The 25,697-nt window shown below is 30.0% G+C and overlaps 2 protein-coding genes, 2 long non-coding RNA genes and 2 other non-coding genes across 6 annotated transcripts; 3 read left to right on the top strand and 3 right to left on the bottom strand.

The window, feature by feature from the left end:
* Nucleotides 1-8,166: 8,166 nt before the first annotated feature.
* Nucleotides 8,167-10,322, bottom strand: LOC100784872 (fe(2+) transport protein 1). The gene is made up of 3 exons (XM_003520096.5): nucleotides 9,370-10,322; nucleotides 9,045-9,194; nucleotides 8,167-8,560 (listed from the first exon to the last, which is right to left on the bottom strand). The coding sequence occupies exons 1-3, from the start codon at nucleotides 9,994-9,996 to the stop codon at nucleotides 8,255-8,257; spliced, it is 1,083 nt and encodes a 360-aa protein (XP_003520144.1). The 5' UTR covers nucleotides 9,997-10,322; the 3' UTR covers nucleotides 8,167-8,254.
* A 3,412-nt stretch (nucleotides 10,323-13,734) lies between these two features.
* On the bottom strand, nucleotides 13,735-14,450 carry LOC100777541 (uncharacterized). Its single transcript, XM_003518760.5, has one exon. It carries the CDS (start codon nucleotides 14,369-14,371, stop codon nucleotides 14,021-14,023), a length of 351 nt encoding a protein of 116 aa, XP_003518808.1. The 5' UTR covers nucleotides 14,372-14,450; the 3' UTR covers nucleotides 13,735-14,020.
* Nucleotides 14,451-16,355: 1,905 nt separating this feature from the next.
* LOC100777016 (uncharacterized) lies at nucleotides 16,356-18,895 on the top strand. The gene is made up of 2 exons (XR_413109.4): nucleotides 16,356-18,128; nucleotides 18,318-18,895. It is a non-coding gene; the product is annotated as an uncharacterized lncRNA (long non-coding RNA).
* Nucleotides 18,896-22,282: 3,387 nt separating this feature from the next.
* Nucleotides 22,283-25,090, top strand: LOC121174078 (uncharacterized). The gene is made up of 2 exons (XR_005889832.1): nucleotides 22,283-24,478; nucleotides 24,646-25,090. It is a non-coding gene; the product is annotated as an uncharacterized lncRNA (long non-coding RNA).
* On the bottom strand, nucleotides 23,056-23,206 carry MIR1523B (microRNA MIR1523b). The gene has a single exon (NR_048813.1). It is a non-coding gene; the product is annotated as a microRNA MIR1523b (primary transcript).
* On the top strand, nucleotides 23,107-23,201 carry MIR1523A (microRNA MIR1523a). The gene has a single exon (NR_048633.1). It is a non-coding gene; the product is annotated as a microRNA MIR1523a (primary transcript).
* Nucleotides 25,091-25,697: the final 607 nt, after the last annotated feature.

The raw sequence follows: 25,697 nt of genomic DNA, 5'->3' as shown, positions 1-25,697 counted from the left end.
TTACTTAGTCTTACTCAATTTTTGTAATAAATTTTATCCGATAAAATTAAAGAGTGTTAAAAGAAGTAGAATAGGTCATATCTATTCTAGGAACTCATTTTTTCAACTTTTGGAGGGCCTTAAATAGGTCTCACTGTTATACATTACTCATATCTACTTTTTATAATTTAAACCACTCGTCTCTCTAACTCAGTGACTCCAAAAACTTATACTAAATCAGTCCAAATAACTTCGCATTTTTATATTTTATCACTACATAAAAACACATGGATATGAAACATTGGAAACATCAAAATTTTTAAGGACCGATACTTATATAAGGTCCTGCTCCATGAGTATAACTGTTCCAAAAGGCATCTCTTGTTAAAATCAATGCTTAATAAATTTGCATCAAATAATTAAGCACCTCTGTTAAAAGTACTCCTAAAATGTATTGCCAGCACTCATGTACTAAAGTGTTTTATTTTTAAACGATGAGTCGATATTTCAACACATTTTAGAGAAATCCATCTAACAAGTTTTTTGGGTAAACAACTAACTCTAAGCTTGACTGACATTTCATCCCAATAAAAAATAATGCATGATTAAAACTTTATGCTTTGTGTGTCAATTAAATCTAGCGGCTTAAACTAAACTAACACTTAAACGAAATGGAGGAATTTCTTACAGAAAAATATCTAGTAACGTGATTAGTTAAAGAGTGATTTTATGAGAGAAAAAATATTTAGGTTTAATTACTTATTTATTTTCATATTTATAAAAAGATTTTTTTTTTAATTCCTATACTTAAAATCATCCCTAGACAACACTACAGGTTGGAGGACATTTGAGTGTGACACATGGCAACAATGACACTACTAAAAGTGCCAAATAACAAAAGGGCAATGATAGTACTAAGATTATTGACTAACGGGCAATACTTAAGTTGCTAGATTTTCAAGTGGAATATGCTGAAAGGTTGCAATAGAAGACACGTAATAAGGCAGCTTTTGTAGTACACAAATGAAACTGTTTGGTATTATGAAGATAATATTGATGTCTTGAAGGAATCAAGAAGGTCAACTAAAGTATTATTGGTGTACAAGAATGCATTTAATAAGGAGTTAGTCATGTTGACATTGAATTGTGTTTCGAGTGTTTATTAAGACGTTTCATCGTTTGATATCAAAATGAAAATCTGGGATTTATAATCAAATATTTTAATTAGCATTTTTTGGAGAAAAAATTATACAATAATAATGTAAAATAATTTTATATTATTATTTAATTATAATTTACACTATATAATAAATTTGTTAAATTTTATTAAATTATCTTAACAGTCATATCAATATTAATTTATAGTTAAATGACAATCTAAAATATTATAAACATATGATATAGAATTATCTTACATTCTAAGTGTATCGTCATTATTTTTTTAATAATAAGTATGTTTTTAGCGTGAGCTAATTAAGAAAATTAAGTAAGAATCTTGTAGAGAATCGTGCAGCATCATATCCACCCAAATTTTAGTTGATTGAAATAATTGTGGAGCATATTAGTACTGCAATCATCAGGGAAATCAGGAAAAAGATTATCTTCTAAATAATTGTGGAACATATATATTACTTTAGTTGTTTTTATTAGTATCAAAAGTTTGTTTGGTAAATAATTTTTTTAAATAGTTTTTAATGATTTTTAAAATGCTACTTAAAAGTAATGTTTTTTTAAAATGTTAATTTTCACGTTTTTGTATTTTTCTCTTTTTATCATTAATATTTATTCAATTTTTTTTATTATTCTTTTAAAAAATATCATTTATATTTTCTAATTACTTCAACAACTCACGCTCATAATTTAATAAATTAACTTTCAGTTACTAGTTAGTTGTTCAACTTCAATCTATCTTTCCCGTATTCAATTAATTTTTTAACTAATTTTATTAAATATAACTCAAATCTAATACCTTACTTAATATATTTAAATTTAATTCCACTCACACGAACATAATTTTTTTAAGCAACACGAATGTAATGTTAGAATACAATATTCTTTAAAAATCTGTGTGCATATCACTACAAGAAAAGTCTTATTTTCTGGCGGAAAATTACCGACAGATCTAAATATGTCGGAAAGGTTAACATTACTGATGAATGTTTCTGACGGACAAATCTTTGTAAAAAAATTCAACATTTATGACGGACCAAATCTGTCAAAATTATGAACTTTTTCCAACGGATTTTCAATAGAATCTTTTTACGGTGGACATTTATCGACGGATGTATGCTCATCAGTAGTTTCTTAGTGACGGATTTTACATATTAATTTACTGTCAGTAAAAAACAAAATCTGTTGGTTGCTATAGAAAAAAGAAAATACCCATCAAAAGTTGTTAAACACATAAGCTAATGAAAATGACCCATTATATATAAACTAGTTAAATTACATCCAAAATTAACGTTTTATATTACCTTGATGCAAAGCAAAAGTATTCGTAAATTAACGTTTTATATAGTAGTAAATTTCTAGTTAAAATTATTCGTCAATAAACTCATAATATATTATTCATTTATAAAATATTCAAATAATAGAATTGTTGACGTGTTTGACTTTTATGATAAGAATATAACTCACATTTTATTCGTTGTGTCATAAATGGTGTATTCCGAAAATCCTAATGTTTTTATATTTTAAGACATTCCACTAATTATTGACTCAACAATTTGTTCATCATTGAAGTTTTTTTTATTTAAGAGAAAAAAAATCTTAGTGGGAAAAATAGTACTATCACAGTTTTCTAGAAAGATAATTTTACAAGTGCTTCACGTGTGGTCCATGAAGTGGTATTTCATACTACAATTTTCTTGGAGAAAATATTAGCTAATAGAAAAGTGCTTGAAATAGAGCAAACCAAACCAACCACTTCTAATAGTTAAACCGGTTTGAAAGGTCTTGAGAGGCAATGAATATCATTTTGATTGCATTTGGACACATTGAGTAACACCATATTTCCCGTTCATGAATGGAACAAACCCTCTTTCTAAATCCCATGAACAAGTATTATCCACATTTTGAGGTTTACTCCAATCACTACCATATATTTCTAGGTAGTCTCTTGTGATGTGTGTTCATCAATCCTAATTACCTACCATCACTAACCATTTAAAATATGTGACATGTCTAATCGCAAAGTATTGTAATTGCTAGTACTCATGTAAATCATAACCATATCTTGCCTTCATGGAAGTTGTCAATCTACTTTCGAGCCATACAATGGTACCCGAGTGACTTAAATCTTTTCATACTAACTTAGATTTGACAAACAATGAGGTGGCTTATTTTAATTTTCAAATTGTAAAACTATGCAACAACCATGACAGAATTGATGTGTTTGAGACAATTATGAAAATTAAATTATTACAATATAATTGATTATTTATATAATTAACTATTGTTATGATAGATTATTATTAGAATTTATTTTTATTTGGACAAATTTGTAATTTCAAATCTTTTCTAACAGCTTATTTATTACAAAACAAGTACATTTAAGAAATTTCACTTGTTTAAAGCATTTTCTTTTAAATCGGCGAAGAAGATTTTTATTAAATGGTACCAGAAATACCTTAACAAGTTACAGAAAGAGATATACAATGGTTAATTAATATTAGATACCAATGCTAGGTACTAATATCTCTCAACCATAGTCATAAAGGTTACCCACTCTCAACCAATATCAACTACTATCCTAGCTAGCTCAAATGTTACAAAATAATATCACACTTGCCACTTTTACAAAAGCCAACCTTAAAAATTACAAATTGAAGAATTCCCGGCCTGGACATGAACCCGTGTCATTAACACGGTCTTCCTTTGCACATGCACTGTTAGAACAAATCTCTTTTAACCTGTGATATTACAAACTACAAAAGAAACACAAGTTATTAACAAAATGTGGAAATTACAAATCAAAACATATCTCCAGCCATTGCGATGAAGAGTTTCTTGTTTTGGTTCTTCCAAGCTCTCTCTCTTCCACTCTCTAGATGGTGTATAAGACTGAATTCGAAGGGATGAGCTCAGGGACCAAATTCATGTGCTTATATAGGCATTCTACCATCAAGAATGCATTTACCAGTCATTACCACTCATTATTGGTCATTATCATCCATTAACAGCCATTCAATTTAGCTTTCAAAACTGATGAGCGTTATAAAATTTCAAAATGTTATGACCAAATTATTACATTCTCCCACTAAGTCCAAACATTTTGACTTAATGCTCAATCTTCAATCTTCTTAAGAAATGAATATACGAATCATAGCGATAGTTTCTCTTATAACAAGTAATATCATCCATGTATTACAATATACTCAATTTTCCAAGCAATATACTTAAAGTGGTAATAAAACTTCATGAATAAACCCAATGTTTATTCTTGGTCCAAAACATAATTTTTCTTAAATAAATCAATGTGCACCCAAATATGAGAAAATAATTTAATTTCTATCATAAATATTTACTTTATGATAAAATCGACAAATTATACATATATCATGACGCTTGTGGGTAAATCATGAATAATACGTCATTTTATCCCAATTAATTATACAGATATAATAAAAATTCTTGTGAGATAAAATTCATTATATAAGTATAATTAATTATAATATTATGTCTAATTCCTTATATGATTTTTAACCAACTTAATATATAATTTTAATCAAATATAGATGTTGTGGCTAATCCATAATTAATCAAAATTATAAAGATCACTTAGACATAAAACTTTATTATATGAGAATAAATAGTATTTTGCATTTCAAAATCAAGATACAATATAATTATGAATAAGATTCTCATATAATTTTATAATTGAAATATAATATTATGCATTTGATTTCATATATATATGCATAGAATAAAATTTTCCAGAATATATTCATGCATAAATTAAATCAAAATTCCAAAAACTATAAAGCAGAATCAGTATATAATGTATTAAAAATGATTACATATTAGAAAAGTTTTATTGGTTTAGTGGTTTGTTCGTACTACTGCATTCTAGGAGTCAAGGGTTCAACACCCAATTAGCGCAAAACGTAGGTTTTTTTTTTTTTTTTTTTATAACACTGTTCATCATCTTCAACCTTTAGCGGGTCAAACCCGACCCATACGCAGACCCGGTCATTTTTCATTCATTTGGACACCATTTTTCACGATTCAAAAGCCAAAATTAAGGAAATCAAATGAAATTCAGATTTCTAATTTTATTTTTAAGAAACAAGACCCTTCATACCATAAACGAAATCAAATTGGAAAATACCGAAAACCGAAAATGGACAAGGCAGAGGCAATTGTTGCTCTGATACCAAATGTTAGAACAAATCTCTTTTAACCTGTGATATTACAAACTACAAAAGAAACACAGGTTATTAACAAAATGCGGAAATTACAAATCAAAACATACCTCCAGCCATTGCGGTGAAGAGTTTCTTGTTTTGGTTCTTCCAAGCTCTCTCTCTTCCACTCTCTAGATGGTGTATAAGACTGAATTCGAAGGGATGAGCTTAGGGACTAAATTCATGTGCCTATATAGGCATTCTACCATCAAGAATGCATTTACTAGTCATTACCACTCATTATTGGCTGTTACAATTCATTATTGGTCATTATCATCCATTAACAACCATTCAATTTGGCTTTCAAACTGATGAGCATTATAAAATTTCAAAATGTTATGACCAAATTATTACATGCACATCTATCCCAATCACCTTGGCACACGTACCACTGGTCATATGAGTAATCAAATGAAACTTCTAGATTTTTAATCAAGTCCATATATGAATGAAGTGAAATAATTTGGTATGTATGGTTTTGAAAAATAAAATGTTCCATCCCTTTGGAATTGAAAAGTCAAATATTGAATTATTACTAATGGATGGTAATAACTATTAAATGTATTTTTGAAATGTCTATATATAATACATGTATTTGATCCTTGAGCTCGTCTCTTTTAATTTTGTTTGATACACCATCTACATCTATAGAGAGAGAGAGAGTGAGAGCTTAAAATAACTAAAAACAAGGCAGCTCCTTCATGACAATGGTTGGAGATACACTTTGATTTTTGTTTTTCTGTATTTTTTTTAATGATTTGAGTTTCATTTTGTAGTTTGTAACACTGAAATACGCGCAAGTCACTAGATCGTTGAAGGTTCTTTGATATATATTTATTTTTCATATGATATATCATTATTCTGTTTACCTTTACAATTTATGGAGTTTTGATCTATTTTATGCATGAATATATTCTAAAAAAAATTATTTTGCGCAAATATATATGAAATCAAATGCATAATATTATGTTTCAATTATGAAATTATATATGAGAATTTTATTCGAATAAAATTCATCATTGTATTATATCTTGATCTTGAAATGCATAATATGATTTATTCTCATATGATTAAGATTTATGTCTAAGTGATCTTTATAATTATGATTTATTCTCATATGATTAAGTTTATACTATGGAATTGTAATATTAGAGAACTTTATGATTGATAGGAAAGCTAGGATTTGGAATAGTGTTTGAGAAAAAAATGAGTAGCAAACATTGAGAGAGGAAGAGGAAGCATAAAACATAAGGGTGACTCTCTTCTGATACAAACACTTCCTCCTGTAGTGTTTCAAAGGGATGAAATTTTGTATGAACTGCAAGACCTATTAGGATTGCATTTTTAGTTATGTTAAGGCATTCTAAACTCATGTAGACCTTCCAATGGTAGATAATAAAAATTAAATTTTATTAGGTAAAACTTTTATTATAAAAATATTGTTATTGTAATTTTGCAAACAAAAATTCTGCTATTTAATATCTATGTAGTAGAGTCGACATCATCGGTAGAAAAAATAATTTAAATTTATTGGCATCAAAATATTTAAATTAAAATGTAATTCTTTTTATCATATCTATAACTTGATATATAAAAAATTTATTAAATAATGTGTAATTGTGTTCGAAAAAATGATAATTGGATATAAAAGTTATATTCAAATTAATTACAAATATATTATGTTATTCAATATATTCTTGATCAAATAAATTAACCTATTTTATTTTTTTCTTTAGTTTTATTTCTTAAATCAAATTTTATAATAAATAATTGCACCCAAAAAAATATCAATTATTGTCTTGTATCAATTTTATTTCTTTAGTTTTATTTTTTAAATAAGTTATACATAGTTACAATTATACTATATAAGTATCTATGATAATTATTATTGTTATTAATATTTATTTTCTATCTTCTATATTTATTTATTATCATCGTCAAGAATCAAGAACAGGGATGAAGATGATGTTACAAAATAAGAATAATGAATAACATGCAATCTCGTGATGCTCCATTGTCATGTTTATCTTAATCATAATTTATATATATATATATATATATATATATATATATATATATATATATATATATATTAAAATAATTATATATAAACATATGATTAAATATTTTTTTTTATTTTTTGGGTTTAACTTTGTTTTCTAAATCTAATAAAATATTTTTATTTGTTCTCATGTTTTTATTAAATCATTTATCATACTACATTGTCTAATTGATGTTCCAAATTAATCTTATAATTATTCTTCAATGTATTTATCATGAATGCATTTCAAGATGTGAGCAATCTTAGATTTTTACTCCATAGTTTAGTTTCTCGTGATCTATGTTATCATGTTTATCTTAATCATCATTTATACATTTTTTTTATAAAACATAAGATTAAATACTTTTGCTTTGCTACAAACAATGTTTCTAACATTATGATTTCGCTACTTCCATTTTGTTATATAATATTTATTTTCTTTTGTTTGATGTTCAAATCAGTTATAAGGGCTGATAATTCATTTTTTTAGCTTATATTAATTTTTTCCTCATTTACTTGCTTTCAAATTTAATAAATAACAATATTATATAATAGTACAACTATATAGTCTATACCGTATTGTTATTTGTATTTTTCAGTTGACCATGCATTCACAGGTTACTGAAAAATATTTCTGTTACTATCTCTCTCAAGATGTCAATTGATTTTGGGTGATTGAATATTTTTTTCTCATATAAAAAATTCAATCTAAAAGTACAAAAATGATTTCCAACTAACAAAGACTTTATTTATTTTTTTCCTTTTTTCATACAACTAACAATGACTTTATTCTACGTCTACAATATGCAAAATTTTCAGTATCTAGTATCTACGCCCATATTGCCATCACTGACATGCCCCCTGCCCCAAGCAAAACTGCCACAAAAGCCCAAGCCATGACATTTGTTCTGCCTTGTAACTTGGGCCCCATGAAATCAGCGCCCAACAACTCAACAAGTGCCATATAATTCAAAAGCCCCGCCGAAACAGCGTTCAGAATCCCTTCCACAATAAGCGCAGTTGGACTCGCGTCGCTATACACGTTCGATAATCCGATCCCCAACGCGATCCCAAACGGCGTCGTTGCCGAGAAGAAGAAGACCATTATAGCCTTCACCTTCATTCCATATTCAGCCTGTCACCAAAGGATCAAATTACACTTAGTTATTTGCATAGCATTAGTAACATAATGTTCGTAATACAAGATTTTTATTAAAACATAGTAGATATGATACTTAAAGATAATAATTATAAAACATTAAAAAAATATTATATAGGGCAATTTGTAATGAAATGGTAGTATATTGCTACTGTGGTAGTATTTTGGATGGAATTTTTTTATTAATTAAGGTTAAAATATTTAGTTCATGTAAGGTTAAAAAGAATAATTTCATGTTTAGTGGAAGTAAAAATATATTGAGCCCCCATAATTATTAACAAAAGAGGTCTGTTATTCACACAACTGATCAAACAATAATTTACACAACACTTATCCTTTTTTTTTCATCGTATCACTATTGAATTTCATATTTCTCTCTCTCAAATTTTCTCTTGCCAGTGTATAATTTATTGTCAAATTATATATTTCTCCTTTTGAAAAACATTGAGATATGAATTACCTGAAGTATGCATCCACCTAAGCCCATTCCTTCAAACAATTGATGAAAGCAGAGCGCAGCAATGAGAGGCCTAATCGTGCACGGGTTCAACGAAGCTCCCAATGACAAACCAATCACCACCGAGTGCACCACAATCCCCATCTCCAACACCTACACCCATTCCACTATCACAAATCATTCGAGATACCAAGAGTTAAATTTTCTAAATAGATATTTTTTAATAAGGACAAGTTAAGGATCGAACTTGATCACGTACCTACTTAAAAACATTAATTACATTTTACTAATAAATAAGTAAATAACAAAAAATAAAAAAAAAACTGACCTGAGCCACAACACGGTAACGCAGCAACTGTTCCCCATTCACGCTCATCCCATCTCCACGATGTCCATTTACATGGCCATGACAATGTCCATGACCGAACATGTCTCCTTCCTTGTTCTCGCCGGCTTCAAGGGAAGAAGCTGTGGTGGATTCAGCGGTAGAAGTAGTAAGCTTCTTCCTGAAGTAATTAATGGAGAAGGAATCAACCATGAGAGTGAAGACCGCGGCGAGCATGGCGATGAAAGTAGTGAACGGATACTTCCGCCAGGGTCTTTCCGGCAAGCACATCGATGTGAGGTCATCGAAGGAGTCCGGCATCACGTGCATGTAACCGGTAGAGAGTATCACGCCCGAAGCGAAAGCCTTGACGAGGACGAACACGTCGCGGTCAGGGTGCAGTGAAGGAACTGCGCGGGAGAACAACGGGAGCGAAATGCCAATCATACTGGTCACCAGTATGCAGAATATGGCCACGATTTTCAACTTGAGCGCCTCCGCCTTGTCGCGACACCCTCCCTCATACTTCAACTCGCATTGTGGCGCCGCTGCCGAGGCCAGTGGTGGTAGCGTCGCCGCTGAGACGAGGAGCTTCCTTATAATTGAAACTCCACGGGTATTAAAAGCCATGATGAGAAGACTAACCTTCAAGATGTAAAGATTTACGAAATTAAAAAAATAATGAGACTAATTTCTCAAGAGACTTAAAAAATCAATGAATTATATCAAAGTGATGATAAGATTAGTTGGCAAGATATAAAGATTATGAAAGTGAGTATGTGAGAGGAGAAGAAGGTGAAGGTTGTTTTATAGCGCAGCGAATGACGAGGAGGACTATCTCAGGTGTGAATATGTAAATTGCGGAAATTACTCTTTTGCTCTCTCGGGGGGACTTGTGAGATTGCGCCAGAATGAGTAATTGTTGAGAAGTTTAAGGGGTATTTTTGGAAGAGAGTGGGTGCTTGTGCTTGGCGTGTGTTGGGTGTGGTCCCGAAACACTTTCACTGTTTCTGATCCATGGTGGCGCAAGAGCTGCACACCGTCCAACTTTCTCGTATACTGTCACACATGTGACCTGTGCAGATGCATTTTTTAAAGAATTTACAGTATAAAAACAAAACAAAAATCAATTATTATTACTAAATAAACTCCACTTAAAGAAAAAAAATAATATTAATGTAATATTTATATAGATATGTAAATAAATACATGATTTTTTTATTATACGCTATTCCTCGTTATTTTTACTTAATTGAGATATTATCAAATTCAGTTTAAAAAAATGTTTTAAAAAAGAAAATATATTATTATATTTTTTTTATTCGGTGGAAATAAAGCATGTCGTTAAATAAAATTTTAATATATATTAAAAAATAAATCTTAAATATATTAATGTAATATGAGAAAAGAATTTTGCAAAAAGAAAATTAAACTTGCAAAGAAATATGTATATAGCATTTAATGTTATTAATATAATATTTAAACAAATATGTAAATAAATATATTTTTGAGTAAATAAATAGTTAGTTCTATGTTAAAAAAATATTTTTTAAACTGCAGGCAATCTTAATTCCTTTCCCATTAAACAAATAAAATTACTTGATGTTGATGTGTTGTAAGAATATCTAATTATGTTATAAAAAATACATAATTTAAAATGTGAGGTTTTCATCTCGGTATAGTGTCACTCTTTTATAAATTAAAATTATGTGAATTTTAATATTATTTGTGCTTGGTTTTCTTAATGTTTAGCCGATCTAATGTTGTCTAATATAATACATAATGTTTAGGTGATTCTTTATTTTTATAGTTAGGAACTTTTTGGTCTCCTATTATTTAATTTTTTCACTGGCATATGTTATTTTCTGTTTATTATCATGTATTAGTGTTTTGAATTGTGCATATCTTATGCTTAATTTTGTACCCAAAAAATTCTTATGCTTAATTTGAGTCTTTTTTTATTAATAAGTTTTTAAGGTTTAAATATGATTTTGTCTTTAAAAATATGATTATTTTAATTTTGATTCTTTAATATTTTTTCAATGTATTTAATTTATGTGGTCAAGTATAAGGCATTAGTGCTATGACATAATAGGGACGTTCTTAGCCCAATAACTTATTACATGAGTAAGGAATTAGACACGTGAAACAAATATATGTAACTTTTTTCAGTAAGTTATGTTTTTAAATTTTTATTTGTGTAAAAAGAGGATTCGGGTGTTGTGTTTTGAGTATAGGCTTAGTTATAAAAATAATTTTCCTATTTTCTTCAATTTACTAAATTGATTTTCTTATTTTTTTTAATTTATCATCTGAGTTTTTTTTAAGATTAACTATTTGAATCCCAAAGCAAAAATTAAACGTTCAAACGTGTATTATTTTTGCAATGGTAGTTTTAAGTTTAATTCCTTAACTTGGTACTTTATTTTTTGGTTTTCAGCTTCTAAAAGCTTTTGCGGTTCAATGGAGGTGTCGTCGGAAAAATCCGACGAAGACGTAAACCAAAAATGCTTCAGAGTTCTCCGAAGAAGAATGTTCCAGAAGCTTCCCGAAAAGTTATGAACATCCAGTTTTTTTTTTTTTTTTTGGATTCAGCTAGTCAATTTAAAAAAATAAAAAAACTCTTACAGTGAATTAAAAAATAGAATAAATGATTTAATAAGTTAGGAAAAATAAGAAGATTATTTTTACAATTTAGTCTTAAATATAAGATGGATATGATATGCTGAATTTGTTCATCTGAGTTTAGGATTAGTATTTGACAAATTGAAAGCAAGGCTGAACACAAATCTTAGTTCAACTATACTGTCCCCCTCTCAATCTAGAAAACATAGATGACTTAATTTATTGGCTTGTACTTTCACTTTTATAATTTGTTGTGGGAGATTTTAATGAACTGAGAGATTGGGGTTCTATTCCTTAAGAATTAAACTGAACAGGATTTAAAAATACTTGTTGAATTTAGGGGGAGAGGAAGAGAAAAACAGAGATACGATAGAATTTCTTAAGTGAAATTGATTGATTGTACATTACTTAGATTATGCTCAACATCTATATACATATAGTCTTAACAGATTATTCCTTAGGCAACTCGTGAATGAGTGCTACTTCCTATAGAGACTCAATGCATTTAGAATGTGATGCATTGATACAATCCCATACTCAACACTCGAAATATCAGATACAAGGTGAAACAGTATACTGTATTATTTTAGTACAATAATGACAGAAAACCAGAAATGGACGATCCTCCGGAAAAAGAGGATTCTCCCCCAAGCCAAAGCTTCACTCAGAAGCATTTCTCTGTTCCAACAAATCTAACAGAATTTCATCCTACTGACCTACTCTCTCCTGGTCCAGGCAGATTTTCCCCCTATATCCCTTCCTGTGTCTTTTTTTTCATCCATAGGAATGAAAGATAAATACCAGAATTTACAATAACTCACACACCTGTTCAATCAACCGAGCTTGATCCCTTAGTTCTTTCCTATGTGTCTATTTGAGTATTCACTCTCCCTCATCGACCATGTGCTCCTACTCCTTTCCTTTGGTTTGGGGCACCAAACACCCCTTACATACACTTTGCCAAACTTATTTTGTGGTCCACCAGCTACTTGGGCTGTTACAGACTTACAGTTAGTGGTTGTTAGCATGTTTTATTTTTTATTTTTTATCAACAAAGATTAGTTGTTAATTGTTAGTGTTTGATCTGTGGTTGTTAACATGTGATTATGTGAACTGCATGTTATTGTAACAATACTTAGACCCCTTAGCTTGGACATATCTTCAATTCTAGGTGGGTGAGTTTGTTTTATATGAATGTAACAGATGCCAGTGGTCACATGTTTCTGAACTCATTCAAAGAATAGAGTTAAAGGTTTCAAAATTCTCTCATTAAATCTCATGATGTAACTATTGCTATTGAGACAAGAACACAGCTATTATTGATTTCTCAAAGGAAAATACCTATATGTGCCAAACATTATAATAAGATAGTCAGAGAAGGAAAATTCTTCAAAATGCCTGGTCCAGACGAGTGGTAAGCAAGACTCAATTGGTGGTGCATTTATAGATGAGTTGTATCTTTTAGGGATTATGAATCATAGGATTTGTCTTTTACCTTTTAATTATTTTTTTTTCCTTTAGTAAATAAAGTTATAAATTATGAAACTAAAGTAAGGCTTATAATTAATCTCAGACATGAGGCAGGGGTTTGCTTGTTCCATTTTTCTATCCTTGGTAATTGGTATCTTCATTTATTGGTTTTAGTTAGCTATCTCGTGCCTGGTAACAGTAAATACCCAAATGAAAAAAGTTTGAACATACCACATGATTGATGAAACAAGGGAACCAAAAGTACACAGATCCTTGGAACAAAAAATACGACTTTTTTGCATAAATTTATCCAACTATCTTCTAATATGTAATCAATTTTAATATGTTTTTTGCATTAGAATTATAATTATTAATCCAATAAATTACCAATCAATAATTAATTTTAATTTTGCTCAAAACTTTTATCTAACATTCTTACTGGCTCTCACATAAACCAGTAGTTTCCTAAGAGGTTGAAACCAAAAATCTTCAACATACAACACAACACTGTTTACTCTTTATAAAGCGATAGCAGTTTCAGAATCAAAGTCCAGCCATTCTAATTGATGCCTGTGCAGCACACTGCCCACAAGAGAATTGCCAAAGCAGAAGCCATAGAAGCCATTGCATAATACCCACAAAGCCTAGAAAATCTTGACTTATTGAATGCCACAAGTGCATTGGTAGCACCGGAGAAGGCGAAGATTATGCATGTTATGAAGGCATGGAAGGTTCTTGGGCGACCCTTGAAGACTATGGTGGGAATTGGATTGTTGTCTATGTACTCATAAGGAAGCTGAAGGAGGATGGTTATCACTTTGAAGCATAGCCCCAAGACACACTCTAGAAGGGTGTAGTTGGGAATTGAGGCTAAAGAGGTTTGATAAATTGTCTTCTCTTCGAAAGTCATTGTTGTAAAGAAAGAAAGAATGCAAGGAGTTTGAAGAGAGATCAATTAAGCCATGTTGGATTGTGTGGATATTATGAAGTTGTATGTGTATATATATATGTGTGTGTGTGTGTGTAGTATATAGTATACAACTAACACTTTCCACACTTAATACATGGAAATTTGAGAGATATTTCTAGGAAACTTGTGGGAAGTTTCTGAAATACATTACACGGTAGAAGATGGTGAATTTGGTGTCTCTTTCACATGAAACTTCAAGGAATTTGGTGCCAAAGAAAAAAATAAAAAGAAAGAAAAGAAGTGAGGATAAGAAAGCTGAGATGGGGTCCAAAGTAAGGAGCATGAAGGAGTGTCGTGGACTTTTTGGCATAGAGGAAGTTTCCTCTCTAATTACTACAACATAGAAATTGGGTGTGAAATGTGAATGTGATTGTGAGTGTGACATCTCTTTTGTTAATGGGAGATGAAAAGATATTCCTGAAGACTACTAAGTTCATCAAATAGGTAGTGGTCATCTATGTGATTGATCAATTCTGTTGGGTGTGTTAATTAAATACTTTCTGAATTACCACCACTTGTGTATCAACCTTTACCTATTTCATTTCTACCGTAAAGTGTACAAGTTGAGTCCATACCCGGGGTTCATGCTCTTTTTCTTCTCCTTTTTTTTTTTTTTCCTTCTTTTCCTTTAAAGTAGAAGGAATATGTCTATTAATTGAGGAACAACAAAGTTGGGGCGTTTACTTGAAGTCAACATAATTACTTAAGGTTGTGGAAATGGGTTGCCCCATACATTTGGATAAACATGTTAGACAAAATGTTTTTTAATCGGATGATCGAATCAATTTGATTGCGGGCTAAAACTTTACAAGTCTGGCCCAGTCTTTGTATGCCGTTGGCTGAACTTCCTAGCTCGTTGGCCCACATTTTATTAAAAAAAAAGAATCAATGTCTAAATTCAAGTCATTAACTAATTTTAAAATGTGAAGGATTTTTTTTTAGGGCAACTTACAAAATCATCTCTCCTAACGAGCCATGAAAGTGGTTGAAAGAAGTGTTGCATTTATAATTTCTTTATGTTTACCTCTTTAAAAAAGGTAATTTGTTATAACAAAAATAATAAATAATTTAGTATTAATAAAAAATGATATAACATAATAAAATGTTGAAAAAATTAGTTAAATTTAACTTTCAAGTAATATAAAAAAATTTATTTATACAATTTAATTATTTATTTTCACTTAGAGAGAGATATCTGTCTACTTCTTTTCTTTCTTTTTAACATATCACGATAAGAAATTATTTCTCCTCTCTCTATATATATTTTTAATTCTATTCTTTTCATTTTATTTTTTTTTATCTATTTCACTTCTAAGCCAAATAGAGTATAAATAATGAACCATATTATTCATAATTTTCTTTTGAATTTTAAATTTAAATTCTTTAACTTAATAAAAAAATATCATATTTTTTTTTAAAATTTTACATTGTATTTAAATTAATTATATAGACATTTCTTATAATTTTACTTTAATTTAAAAATAATCACAGCTATTGCTTGAAATATAAAGTAAAAGAACTATAGAAGGCCTAAGTAGAGAAAAAAAAAAGGCAAGATTCTTGACATCACATCCCCATTCCCACCAATGAAGGTATTCCATCCTTTGTGGTTAATTAATTATAAGATTTTTTAATTATTTATATTATCATTCTAAAATTATTATTTTTATTTCTATATTCACTTATTTGAAAAGAGAATAATTAAATAAAAATATGTAGAAAAAATAATTAATGTATTTAAAAATTAAAAAAATCAAATCTTACAAAAAAATAAATAAATAAATTTCTAAACTGAATCTTATAATTAAAGGACAAAGTAATTATTAGTGAACTGGTGGTCCATCGTTGCCATAACTAGTTACTACCAAATTCTTTTAATCGCTTCCCCTGCTCTTATGCATTGTTAATTGATTTCACCCTCTTCAATCCTCACTAGTCTACTATGATGAGACACATCCTACAGTATTATTGGTTCCAAAATGTTTGCCATGTAATCAAGTCAAGCAAAGTCTTCCACAATTGCTTGGAAATTTTTGAGTCATGGAAAAAGAACTAGAGCACCAGACTTGGCTTTTCTTGAATGTTCCTTTCCTCATTATATAATAGAAAACCATACTTCACTTGAAAAAAGCACAAAACCACACTAGCATTTTCAACAGAGAGCACTGAGAGAATTTGAAGCCTGTGTTCTCCTTTGGTTGTTTTTCATGTCTTCTGATCCTCCCTTTTTCCACAAAATAATTTCCAATGCTTGGAAAAGCATTGCCATTCCAACATTTGGGTATGAAGGTAACCTCCCTTTATCCTTACCTAGCATTGCCATTCCAACATTTGGGTATGAAGGTAACCTCCCTTTATCCTTACCTAGTATTATAACCAGAACCAGGTCCTTAACTTTAGCACTGCCTCAGAACCATGGTTCTGAGGCCTTGCCAATGTACCATTTTATTAATGCAACTGAGACAGAAAAACTAGACTACAACCCTAAGAAGAGAGCCTCAAATCTATCAGCAAAAATTGTTTGTATGATCTTTGCTGCTTTAGCTAATCAGACAATGTCTACCCCCCAAAATCAACCTTCAATTCTTGGACCTGCTATAGTGATTGCTTTTGTAGCTTCACTTTTTGTGATGTTGGTGTCAAAAAATGATACCATAAAGCCTTCCTACCTAAGGCTTGTAGCAATTATGGAGATAACTGGTTCTCTTTCTTTTACCCTCATTTTCTGGCTAATGACAAAACCTTTCTTCTCTGGAAACTTAACCTTGTGGATTATCATGGGAGTGCTGGCTATGGCTTGCAACATGCTAGCCCTCTGCATACGATTCTCTACATGAATCCTATCCGTAGGAGTCGCAAAATCTCCAAACTAAGTAAAAGATCGATTGATCTGTTGCGGTTTTAAAGGTTAATTTCCTTGATGATATCATAGGTACAATTGTGGCCACATACCACAATTGTCCATAATTTATATTAGACTAAAGTATATTTTAGGCCTTGATAAATGATCAATTTTTGTTTTAGATCCCTAATAACGAAATTTTGTTACATTGAATTCCTGATATATCAAAACTTTTGTTTCGAATCCTTTGTATCAATTAAATAATGACATGAACGTTTATCAGGAATTCAATGCAATGAAAAAATTTATCAGGACTACAACAAAAATCAATCATTTGTCAAAGATCTAAAATATATTTAAGTCTTTATATTATCAAATATCGACTACTACAACCGCAATTTATATTGATCAATTAAGTATCAGTTTACAAGGTGCAAGGGATGTTGTGGCTTCTACTATTTTAGCCATCATGCTGTGATGGCTTGTGTTACATCCACATCTACAACTACATATATGTTTTTCCTTCTGTCCTAGTATATCATAAAACTTTGCAGTCTGCAGTCCATCTCCAGAATCCAAACCATATATCGTTCTAGTACCTTCCCGACATCTACATCAAAGTCTAGTACCTGCGTAACACCTACGTACAAAGTCCAGTACCTATCTGGCACCTACATACAAAGTCCAGTACCCGTCTGAACCTTATATGGTTCACACCACACAAGAAAGAAAATAGCCTACATATTCCACTTTCTTGAAGTCTTGTCAGAAAACACAACTATTTACCGCTAGTCAAAATGGATCTTGTAGCCGAAACCTTCCAACCGCAACCTCAGCTTGGCTTCGAACACACAAGTAAGTGATGCAATCTTAAGTATCTGTTTACTCTGATTACATGTTTAAAAATTTTCATATCAGTTCACAGTGTATATATGCTACTATGTTTTATTCAATCAGTAACTTAGATTTCTTCATACTTATTATGCACTAGCTAGTAGCTATTAAGCTATATCACTATATAAAAATTTGATATTGGTCTTGCAGATTTTCGTCTAGTCTACTCCATGGCATGCAGTAATCAAGTAACTACCACTTACTAGGTAGATCTTCTTAATGATTTGCTGAATCTAAGAACATGGCAACCTGTCAAGTATTTGAATCAAATATTGGTGAAACGACTCTGTAAATAAATTTCCCTGTCTGATGTGAGACCTATCTAGTCACTATTTCAATTTGCTTAATTGAACTTTGAATAGAATAAACAAATTGGATTGAAATTTAGGGACATATTACTCATAAGTCCGGAAAAATTTCATCCCATTTTATCGTGTGCTCTATCCTTGAATTTGTAGTCAAGTGCAACTATGAACTTATTGGGATTATGTGCTATATTTGTAAAATATCATTAGTATCATCTATGTTAAGATGTTGGATGTAGCCATTTACTAGGAAGATTTTGTTTTTCCATCTCTCTAAGCTTCTGTTATGTGAAATGCAAATCTCACGTTCGAAGACTTACCAAAGACAATGTATGGAATATCTTCAGAGTCTAAATATCAGACCTGATAGATATCTTTCAGCATTATTCTCAAATAATTTGAGTGACAATTGTCTTTCGCATACCTGTCGGCTATGTTGGGGTTTGAACTTTTCCCTTTTTTTATGTTTTACCTTGATACTTTATATAGCTTCAATTGGACAATTTGAGTGACAATTTTCTGTTTTCACCTTAAAATTTAGGTTAAATTAATTTTTCTTTAATTTATTATTTAGATTCAATTTAGTCTTTTAATTTGTTTTGGGTTCAATTTGATTCTCTAATTTTTAAAACCAATTTAATTTGATCATTTAGTTTTTTTATTCAATTTGTTCATCTAATTTTTAAAACTAATTCAAATTTTTAGGAAATGTGCATTTTGTGATAGTTTAAAATCACTTAATGGTAATTTTGAACTTTTACAAAATGTGATTTTTTATAACTTGAATGGAAAGATCAAATTAAATTGATTTTAAAAATTAAAAGACCAAATTAACCCCAAAAAAATTAGATGACAAAAAACTAATTTAACATAAAATTTAAGACTTCAATTACTCTCCTCCTTAGCATAAAGGTAATATTAAGTAGACAACTCTATATGAGAAATTTTTACTTATACCTCAATTGTAGAGATATTATTAGGTGGCCTTAAACTATTACTTGGTTTAGAGTCTTGACCAATTTGTATAGTACACTTAATTAAGTGTTCTTAATTCTTTTCGCTTAAATCATATAACTTAAAGATTGGTCGAGATAATAAACAAATGATGATCCAATACTATCCAATGATTAATTTGCGACAATAATGATGATGGTGACCGTAGGTGATTTGTTTTGGGGAGGAGAATGGGGGCAATGGAGGAGACATTTAGCGGAATGGTTGTAACGATAATGAGAATGATAGCATTGACACTAATAACAATGATGGTAACAATGGTGAGAATTGTAATGGTAACAACAATAGTCATTATAAAATTAATTTAAAATGATTATTTTATCTCTACTATTAATTAAAAAATTACCTTATTTACTATACAAACATCCGTAGTGAAATTTAGGATCTAGTCAGATAAGAATACCCAATCTCCTAAAAGAAAATTACAACCATTATGTTTTGTGAATTCAGGATATCTCTTAGTAGAGAAGTAATCTCTCAAAGTATTGATATGTATTTTTATAATTATTCATTGGTGGAATGTTAGTCTTAAAAAATATAAATTTATAAGAGCCTGCTAGTTACTAGTCCATATTTTAAAAATATATATATAAATCTTAAATTTTTAGGACTAAGAAACTTGTCATTAGATCAAATGTCCAAATTCAAGACTATATCCAAATCATTAACCAATTTTAAAATTTTGTTAAACTTAAATCTCAAGTTTAGCCTAATTTAATAAGTTTAAGTTTAAATGATAAATAAATTTAAGTTCATCAAGGGAAAGAGACATTAACTATTTCAAAGTTCGATTGAAAGATAAATAAAGTGTGACTAAGAATTGTTTTTATCAAATATTGAATTTGAATAATACTTAAACAATTTAATTTTAACTTCAACACAATCACCTGATTGAATCATTGAGCTTAAAGTTAAATTCAACCGATTTTATTTTTATTTTTATTTTTTTTAACAAGGAAAATATGAAATTTTATTGGTGATACGGTTTCATATTATTCAAAATTAACTGGCAACATTTAGTTGATTAAACGGATGGGTTTGGGAACTATTAAGCTTGGCAATTTTTATTTTTTTAACTGCTTTAGTTTGACAATTTTGATAACATATAACTGCTGTGAAAAAAATAAGTACCTCATTGCAGATAATAAATAGTAGGGATATGATTTTTTAAGGTAATCGGTGACAAATAATAGAATGAATCAGAATATAATGAAATGAAATAGATTGGAATAAATAAAAAATTTATTTCATTGATTGAATATCTCATAATAGCACAGAACAAAGATTCCGTTGTTAAGAAATAATTATATTCCGTTGTTTAAGAAAAGGCTTAAATAGAATGAGTTATAACTTTTTTCATATTAACTTTATTTCAAATATATTAACCCAATATTTTGGATGAAGTATTTTAAAATTCTAGGAAATTTAATTTTCTTATAAATTAAAATGCTAGGATATAGTGTTTTTAATTTGCTAGACTGGGATGGATACGGATTCGTCTACAAAACCAACAGAGAAAAGCGTCCATTAAATAGGACTCACATCCGCATTTTTTTGTTCTTTCTTTAGTTCCATTCACGAAAAGCTATGCAAGTGGATCAATACGGTCTTATATGAATTTTTTAAATCAACAAGTCTAATTCAATTGGTTTAAAAGAATATGTGAATTATTATTAATTTTTGTATATTATTTTTAATTTTTATCAATAAAAAAATATGAAATTGTTAGACAACTTCGTTGGACACCCCTGGAAAAGAACCGTAGTAATCCTGGAGACAGGACAAAAGCAAAGGTATACACCGTATAATATTAATTGCTTTATTTAGTTTTCGTTATCTAACTATGTATATATGTTTGGGTTTGTTTGATTGTAAATAAGGATGAAGAAAATAAAAAATAAAAATAAGATAAAAATATTAAATTTTATTATTCATGTGAGAGAAGGAATATGAACTATTGAGGGAGGAAAACAAAATTGAGTCCCACGTATAAAATCATTTTCCCCGTAATGAGCCATGAACCGAGAAAGAAGTGTTGCATTTGTTTTTTTTTTTTCTTTCTTTACGTTTAATTTTTTTAAAAAATAAATAATTTTATAACATAAAATAATAAATAAATAAGATACAAAATTTTAATTTTTTAGTTAAATTAAATTTTTAACTCGCATAAAAAAATTTCATATACAATTTATATATTTTTAGTCACTCATCCACTCATTTAAATAAGTAGAGATATCATATTTTTATTCTTCCAAATAACACATCTTTTTTCTTCACTTTTTCATCCCTCCTATTCCTTCCTTCTTATTTATTCTTTCTCTATATCTTCTAATTTAAATAGAGCATAAATGATTATCTATGTTATTCATAATTTCTTTTGTTTAAATTTAAATTCTTTAAATTAATTATAGATATATTTTTAAAGAATTAAATTATTCAAATTTTATATGAATTAACTATACATACATTTATTAAAATTTTATTTTAAATATTTTAGAATTTAATTTTTCAATGTTACTTGAATTTAAAAATAATCACAACTATTGCTTGAAATATAAAGTAAAAGAAGGTATAAGCACAGTAAAAGAAAAAGAAAAAAGCAAGATTCTTGGACATCACATGGCCCACTCTCACACCTATGAAGGTATTAGTAAACAACCGTGTTTTTTTTAATAAAGATCAAAGGGTGACAATTTCTTTGAAGACAATGTAAATTAATTGTTGCATTTCTATGATTTATCAAATTAGAAAATGGATCAGCGTGTTGTTAACTTCTTTTAATAACTTTCATTGCTCGTACATTGTTAATTGATTTCACACCCTACGCATCATTACGTGGAAAATCAAATCAAGCAATAAAGACTTTGCAATTGCTTGGAAATTTATGAGGCTTGTTGGAAAGAGAACATGGCTTTTCTTGAATGTTCCTTATCTCATTATAAAATAGAAAAATGCACTCAATTAAGAAGGTAGGTAGAAAACTACACTATCTTTGATAACAAAGAGCACTGAGAGAATTTTTGAAATTAGTCTTTCTCCTTTGGTTGTTTTTTATCATTCATGTCTTCTGAGCCTCCGTTTTTCCACAGAATAATTCCTAATGCTTGGAACACCCACCAGTGTAACAAGAATAAGTCCTTAACCTTAACACTGCCTCAGAACCATGGTGGTTCTGATGATCACTTGCCACTATACCATTTTAATGCAACTGAGAAGGAAAAACTAGACTACAACCCCAAGAAAATTCCCTTAAATCTGTTACCAAAAATTGTTTGTCTAACTTTTGCTGCTTTGGGGTATCAAACGATCACATCCCAAGACCAACCTTGTATTCTTGGACCTGCTATAGTGATTGCTTTTGTAGCTTCACTCTCTGTGGTGTTATTTTCAAACAATGATACCATAACCCGTTCCTACCCACGGCTTGCAGCTATTGTTGAGCTAATTGGGTATCTCTCTTTCACACTCAGTTTCTTGGTAATGATAAGAGTTTTCTTCTCTGGAAATTTGATCTTGTGGATTATCATAGGAGGGTTGGCTATGGGTTGGATCATGCTAATCCTCCTTATACGCTTATTTACATGAAGCTTGTCCCTCTACTGGTGAATCAATTAGGGTCAAGGACCCATTATGGGATAAATGTGAGCTCAGGAGCGATGAATAAATCCTTTCATCACTCCTCATTACTCCCGAGCTCACATTTATTTCAAAATGAGTCTAACTGGATCCTACAAAATCAACTTATAAGATGAGGATTATCTTCACTTATATATTCTACTTTGACTATATTACTAGGCGAGGTAAGATCTCCAATGCAGCCAAGAATTAAACATCTTAAATGAGAAGTTTGCATAGCTTACACATGTGTAGAAGATTCGATAACATGTGATACTATAGGTCCAACCATTATAGTTACATAGATTGTGGTACTATTCGGTGCTTGTTACGGTACAGGTTTGGTACATGTACGCGACCTTGAAAAGATTTGGTGCGTGGGAATATGCATGTCGGTACGTTATTTAAATTTTATCATTTATTTTTCTCTTAAAAAACCAGTATAATTTTTCAATTACAAATTAATTAATAGATTGATTTTATTTTTTTTATGTTTCTAAAAAATATAAGTTAGTTTACTCTGATAAGAAAGTTAAGACAGCTTGATTGTTTATCTGGTTTGCCTCAATTTGGTCCCTATTGGCTGCATAGAAATTGCGTTATCTTCAAAAAATGAGGGTCCTAACGGTGAACGTACTTGTGTTTGTTTTGATTGAATTTAGAGCTTGGTCTTAACTGTCCAATAAAATGAAAGGCTTTTCCTTTTTTCTTTTATGAATGGTCAATTATCGAACCCTTGGAGTGTTTCAAGTGCTTGTAGGTGTGTGATCTGAACAGAGAAGTATGTAATATAGGTTGTAGTAGTCGATGCATGTTTCTGTCATGCCTTTTTAAGTAAGCAGCATTTGATGTATGCACCAACTCATTTTTTTCCTTTTAGGTGGGTGGACAAGTGCTAAGGCATTAAGGTGGGCAGGGAGGTGTTAAGGTATTAGGAAATTGGTTGGATGTTGATATGTTGTCATGTAAAAGGGTTCCTCTTGTATCCATACCTAATAAAACTTAATTTGGTTGACAAAGAAAAAAAAAAACATGAGTTCGGATTTAATCCTGAATTAATATCATATATAGGTACAACATAGATCAATCATAAGAAACCATTCGTATTTTATACTTCAATGGCTGTTACCTGGTAGCTATTAGCCATAATCCGTGTTGGGTTAACTACAAATAGGTAATGGTAGAACAGAGCCTCTATGAATGTATTCTTAACCTTAATATGGTTCACACAATCACACCACACAAGAAAGTAAAATAGCCTACGTATTCCACTTTCTTGAAGTCTTGTTACAAGACACAGCTATTTATGCCTAGTCAAAATGGATCTTGTAGCTGTAACCATTCAACGGCAACCTCAGCTTGGCTTCCAACACACAAGTAAGTGATGGAATCTTAAGTATCTGTTACTCTGATATACATGTTTAAGATTTTTAATGTCAGTTCACAATGTATGTTCTATTCAATCAATAACATAATATTTTTTCATGTCTTATGCACTAGTGAGTAAACAAATCATTATAAAAAATTTGATGTTGGTCTTGCAGGTTTTCGTCTAGCCTGCTTCTGGAAGTAATCAAGTAACTATCACTTACTAGGTTGATTTTGTTAATGATCTGCTGAATCTAATAACATGGCAACCTGTGAAGTATTTGAATCTGTTATGAGACATATTAAGTCACTATTTCAATGTACTTAATTGAAGTTTACATAGAATAAACAAATTGGATTGAAAATTGAGGGACATATTACTCATAGGTCCGAAAATTTTCATTCCTCTTCATTTTTTGTCATGTAGCACACCCTTGTATTTGCAGTCAAGTGCAACTGTGAACTTATTAGGATTATGTCCTATGAGCAAGGTATGTGAGGATTAAGCTATTGAATGTTAGAAGAAAGATTTTAAATCTTGTCATACAATGATGCATCAGCATGATGTAGCATGTTCAACACAAATAAATAATTCTAACAGAAACTCCAAAGTTCAAGACCCATGAAGGAATTTTTTTTATATACTCGTAAGAATTGAACAAGGTACCAGAAGATTTCTAACACTCATACACTCTATTGAAGTAACTGTTAGACCCCCTTTGTTCCCATGAAGGAATATAGGTGCAACACCAACAATCCCAGTGATCATTGACTAATTAACGAGAAAGAATCATAATTCATATTGAATTGTGATTCAGGGTCCAAAATAATTTATGGTTTTCAAAGACTTACTAAAACGGGCCATGGTACAAACTGCACCAAAACGTTACGAGAATGGATCTTGGTCCAAAGCAAATCATGATCGTATCCATCCAACGATGAACCATGGTTCAGTGAGAAAATCTCCCAACATGGACTTTGGTCCTTGCAAAAACACTTTAATAGAGAGACTTTTTTCGATTACACAATAAAGAGACTTTAACATGATACTAGAACTAAAGTGACCCTAACAATTTTTACCAAAGGTTATCTATGCTGATTTTGATATGGAGATATAAGATGTGTTGAATGATTAAGGGAAAAAGAAAGAGAGGAAAGATCAGGCGAGTTTAATCTCCCCTAAAACAAAATTAAGATTCTAACAAACATTGATAAAAATAATATTAAT

Source organism: Glycine max, chromosome 2, assembly GCF_000004515.6.
Source record: "Glycine max cultivar Williams 82 chromosome 2, Glycine_max_v4.0, whole genome shotgun sequence".
Classification (NCBI taxonomy): domain Eukaryota; kingdom Viridiplantae; phylum Streptophyta; class Magnoliopsida; order Fabales; family Fabaceae; genus Glycine; species Glycine max.
The sequence above is the reverse complement of the archived record's forward strand: the minus strand, read 5'-3'. Positions and strand labels throughout refer to the sequence as shown.

Bases quoted from the DNA above. Each gene is read 5' to 3' on its own strand.
- LOC100777541 (XM_003518760.5), bottom strand. From the start codon at position 14,371: ATGACTTTCGAAGAGAAGACAATTTATCAAACCTCTTTAGCCTCAATT.
- LOC100784872 (XM_003520096.5), bottom strand. From the start codon at position 9,996: ATGGCTTTTAATACCCGTGGAGTTTCAATTATAAGGAAGCTCCTCGTC. The intron at 9,195-9,369 runs GTCAGTTTTTTT...GAATGGGTGTAG, and splicing joins GTTACCGTGTTGTGGCTCAG to GTGTTGGAGATGGGGATTGT. The intron at 8,561-9,044 runs GTAATTCATATC...CTTTGGTGACAG, and splicing joins TAGGTGGATGCATACTTCAG to GCTGAATATGGAATGAAGGT.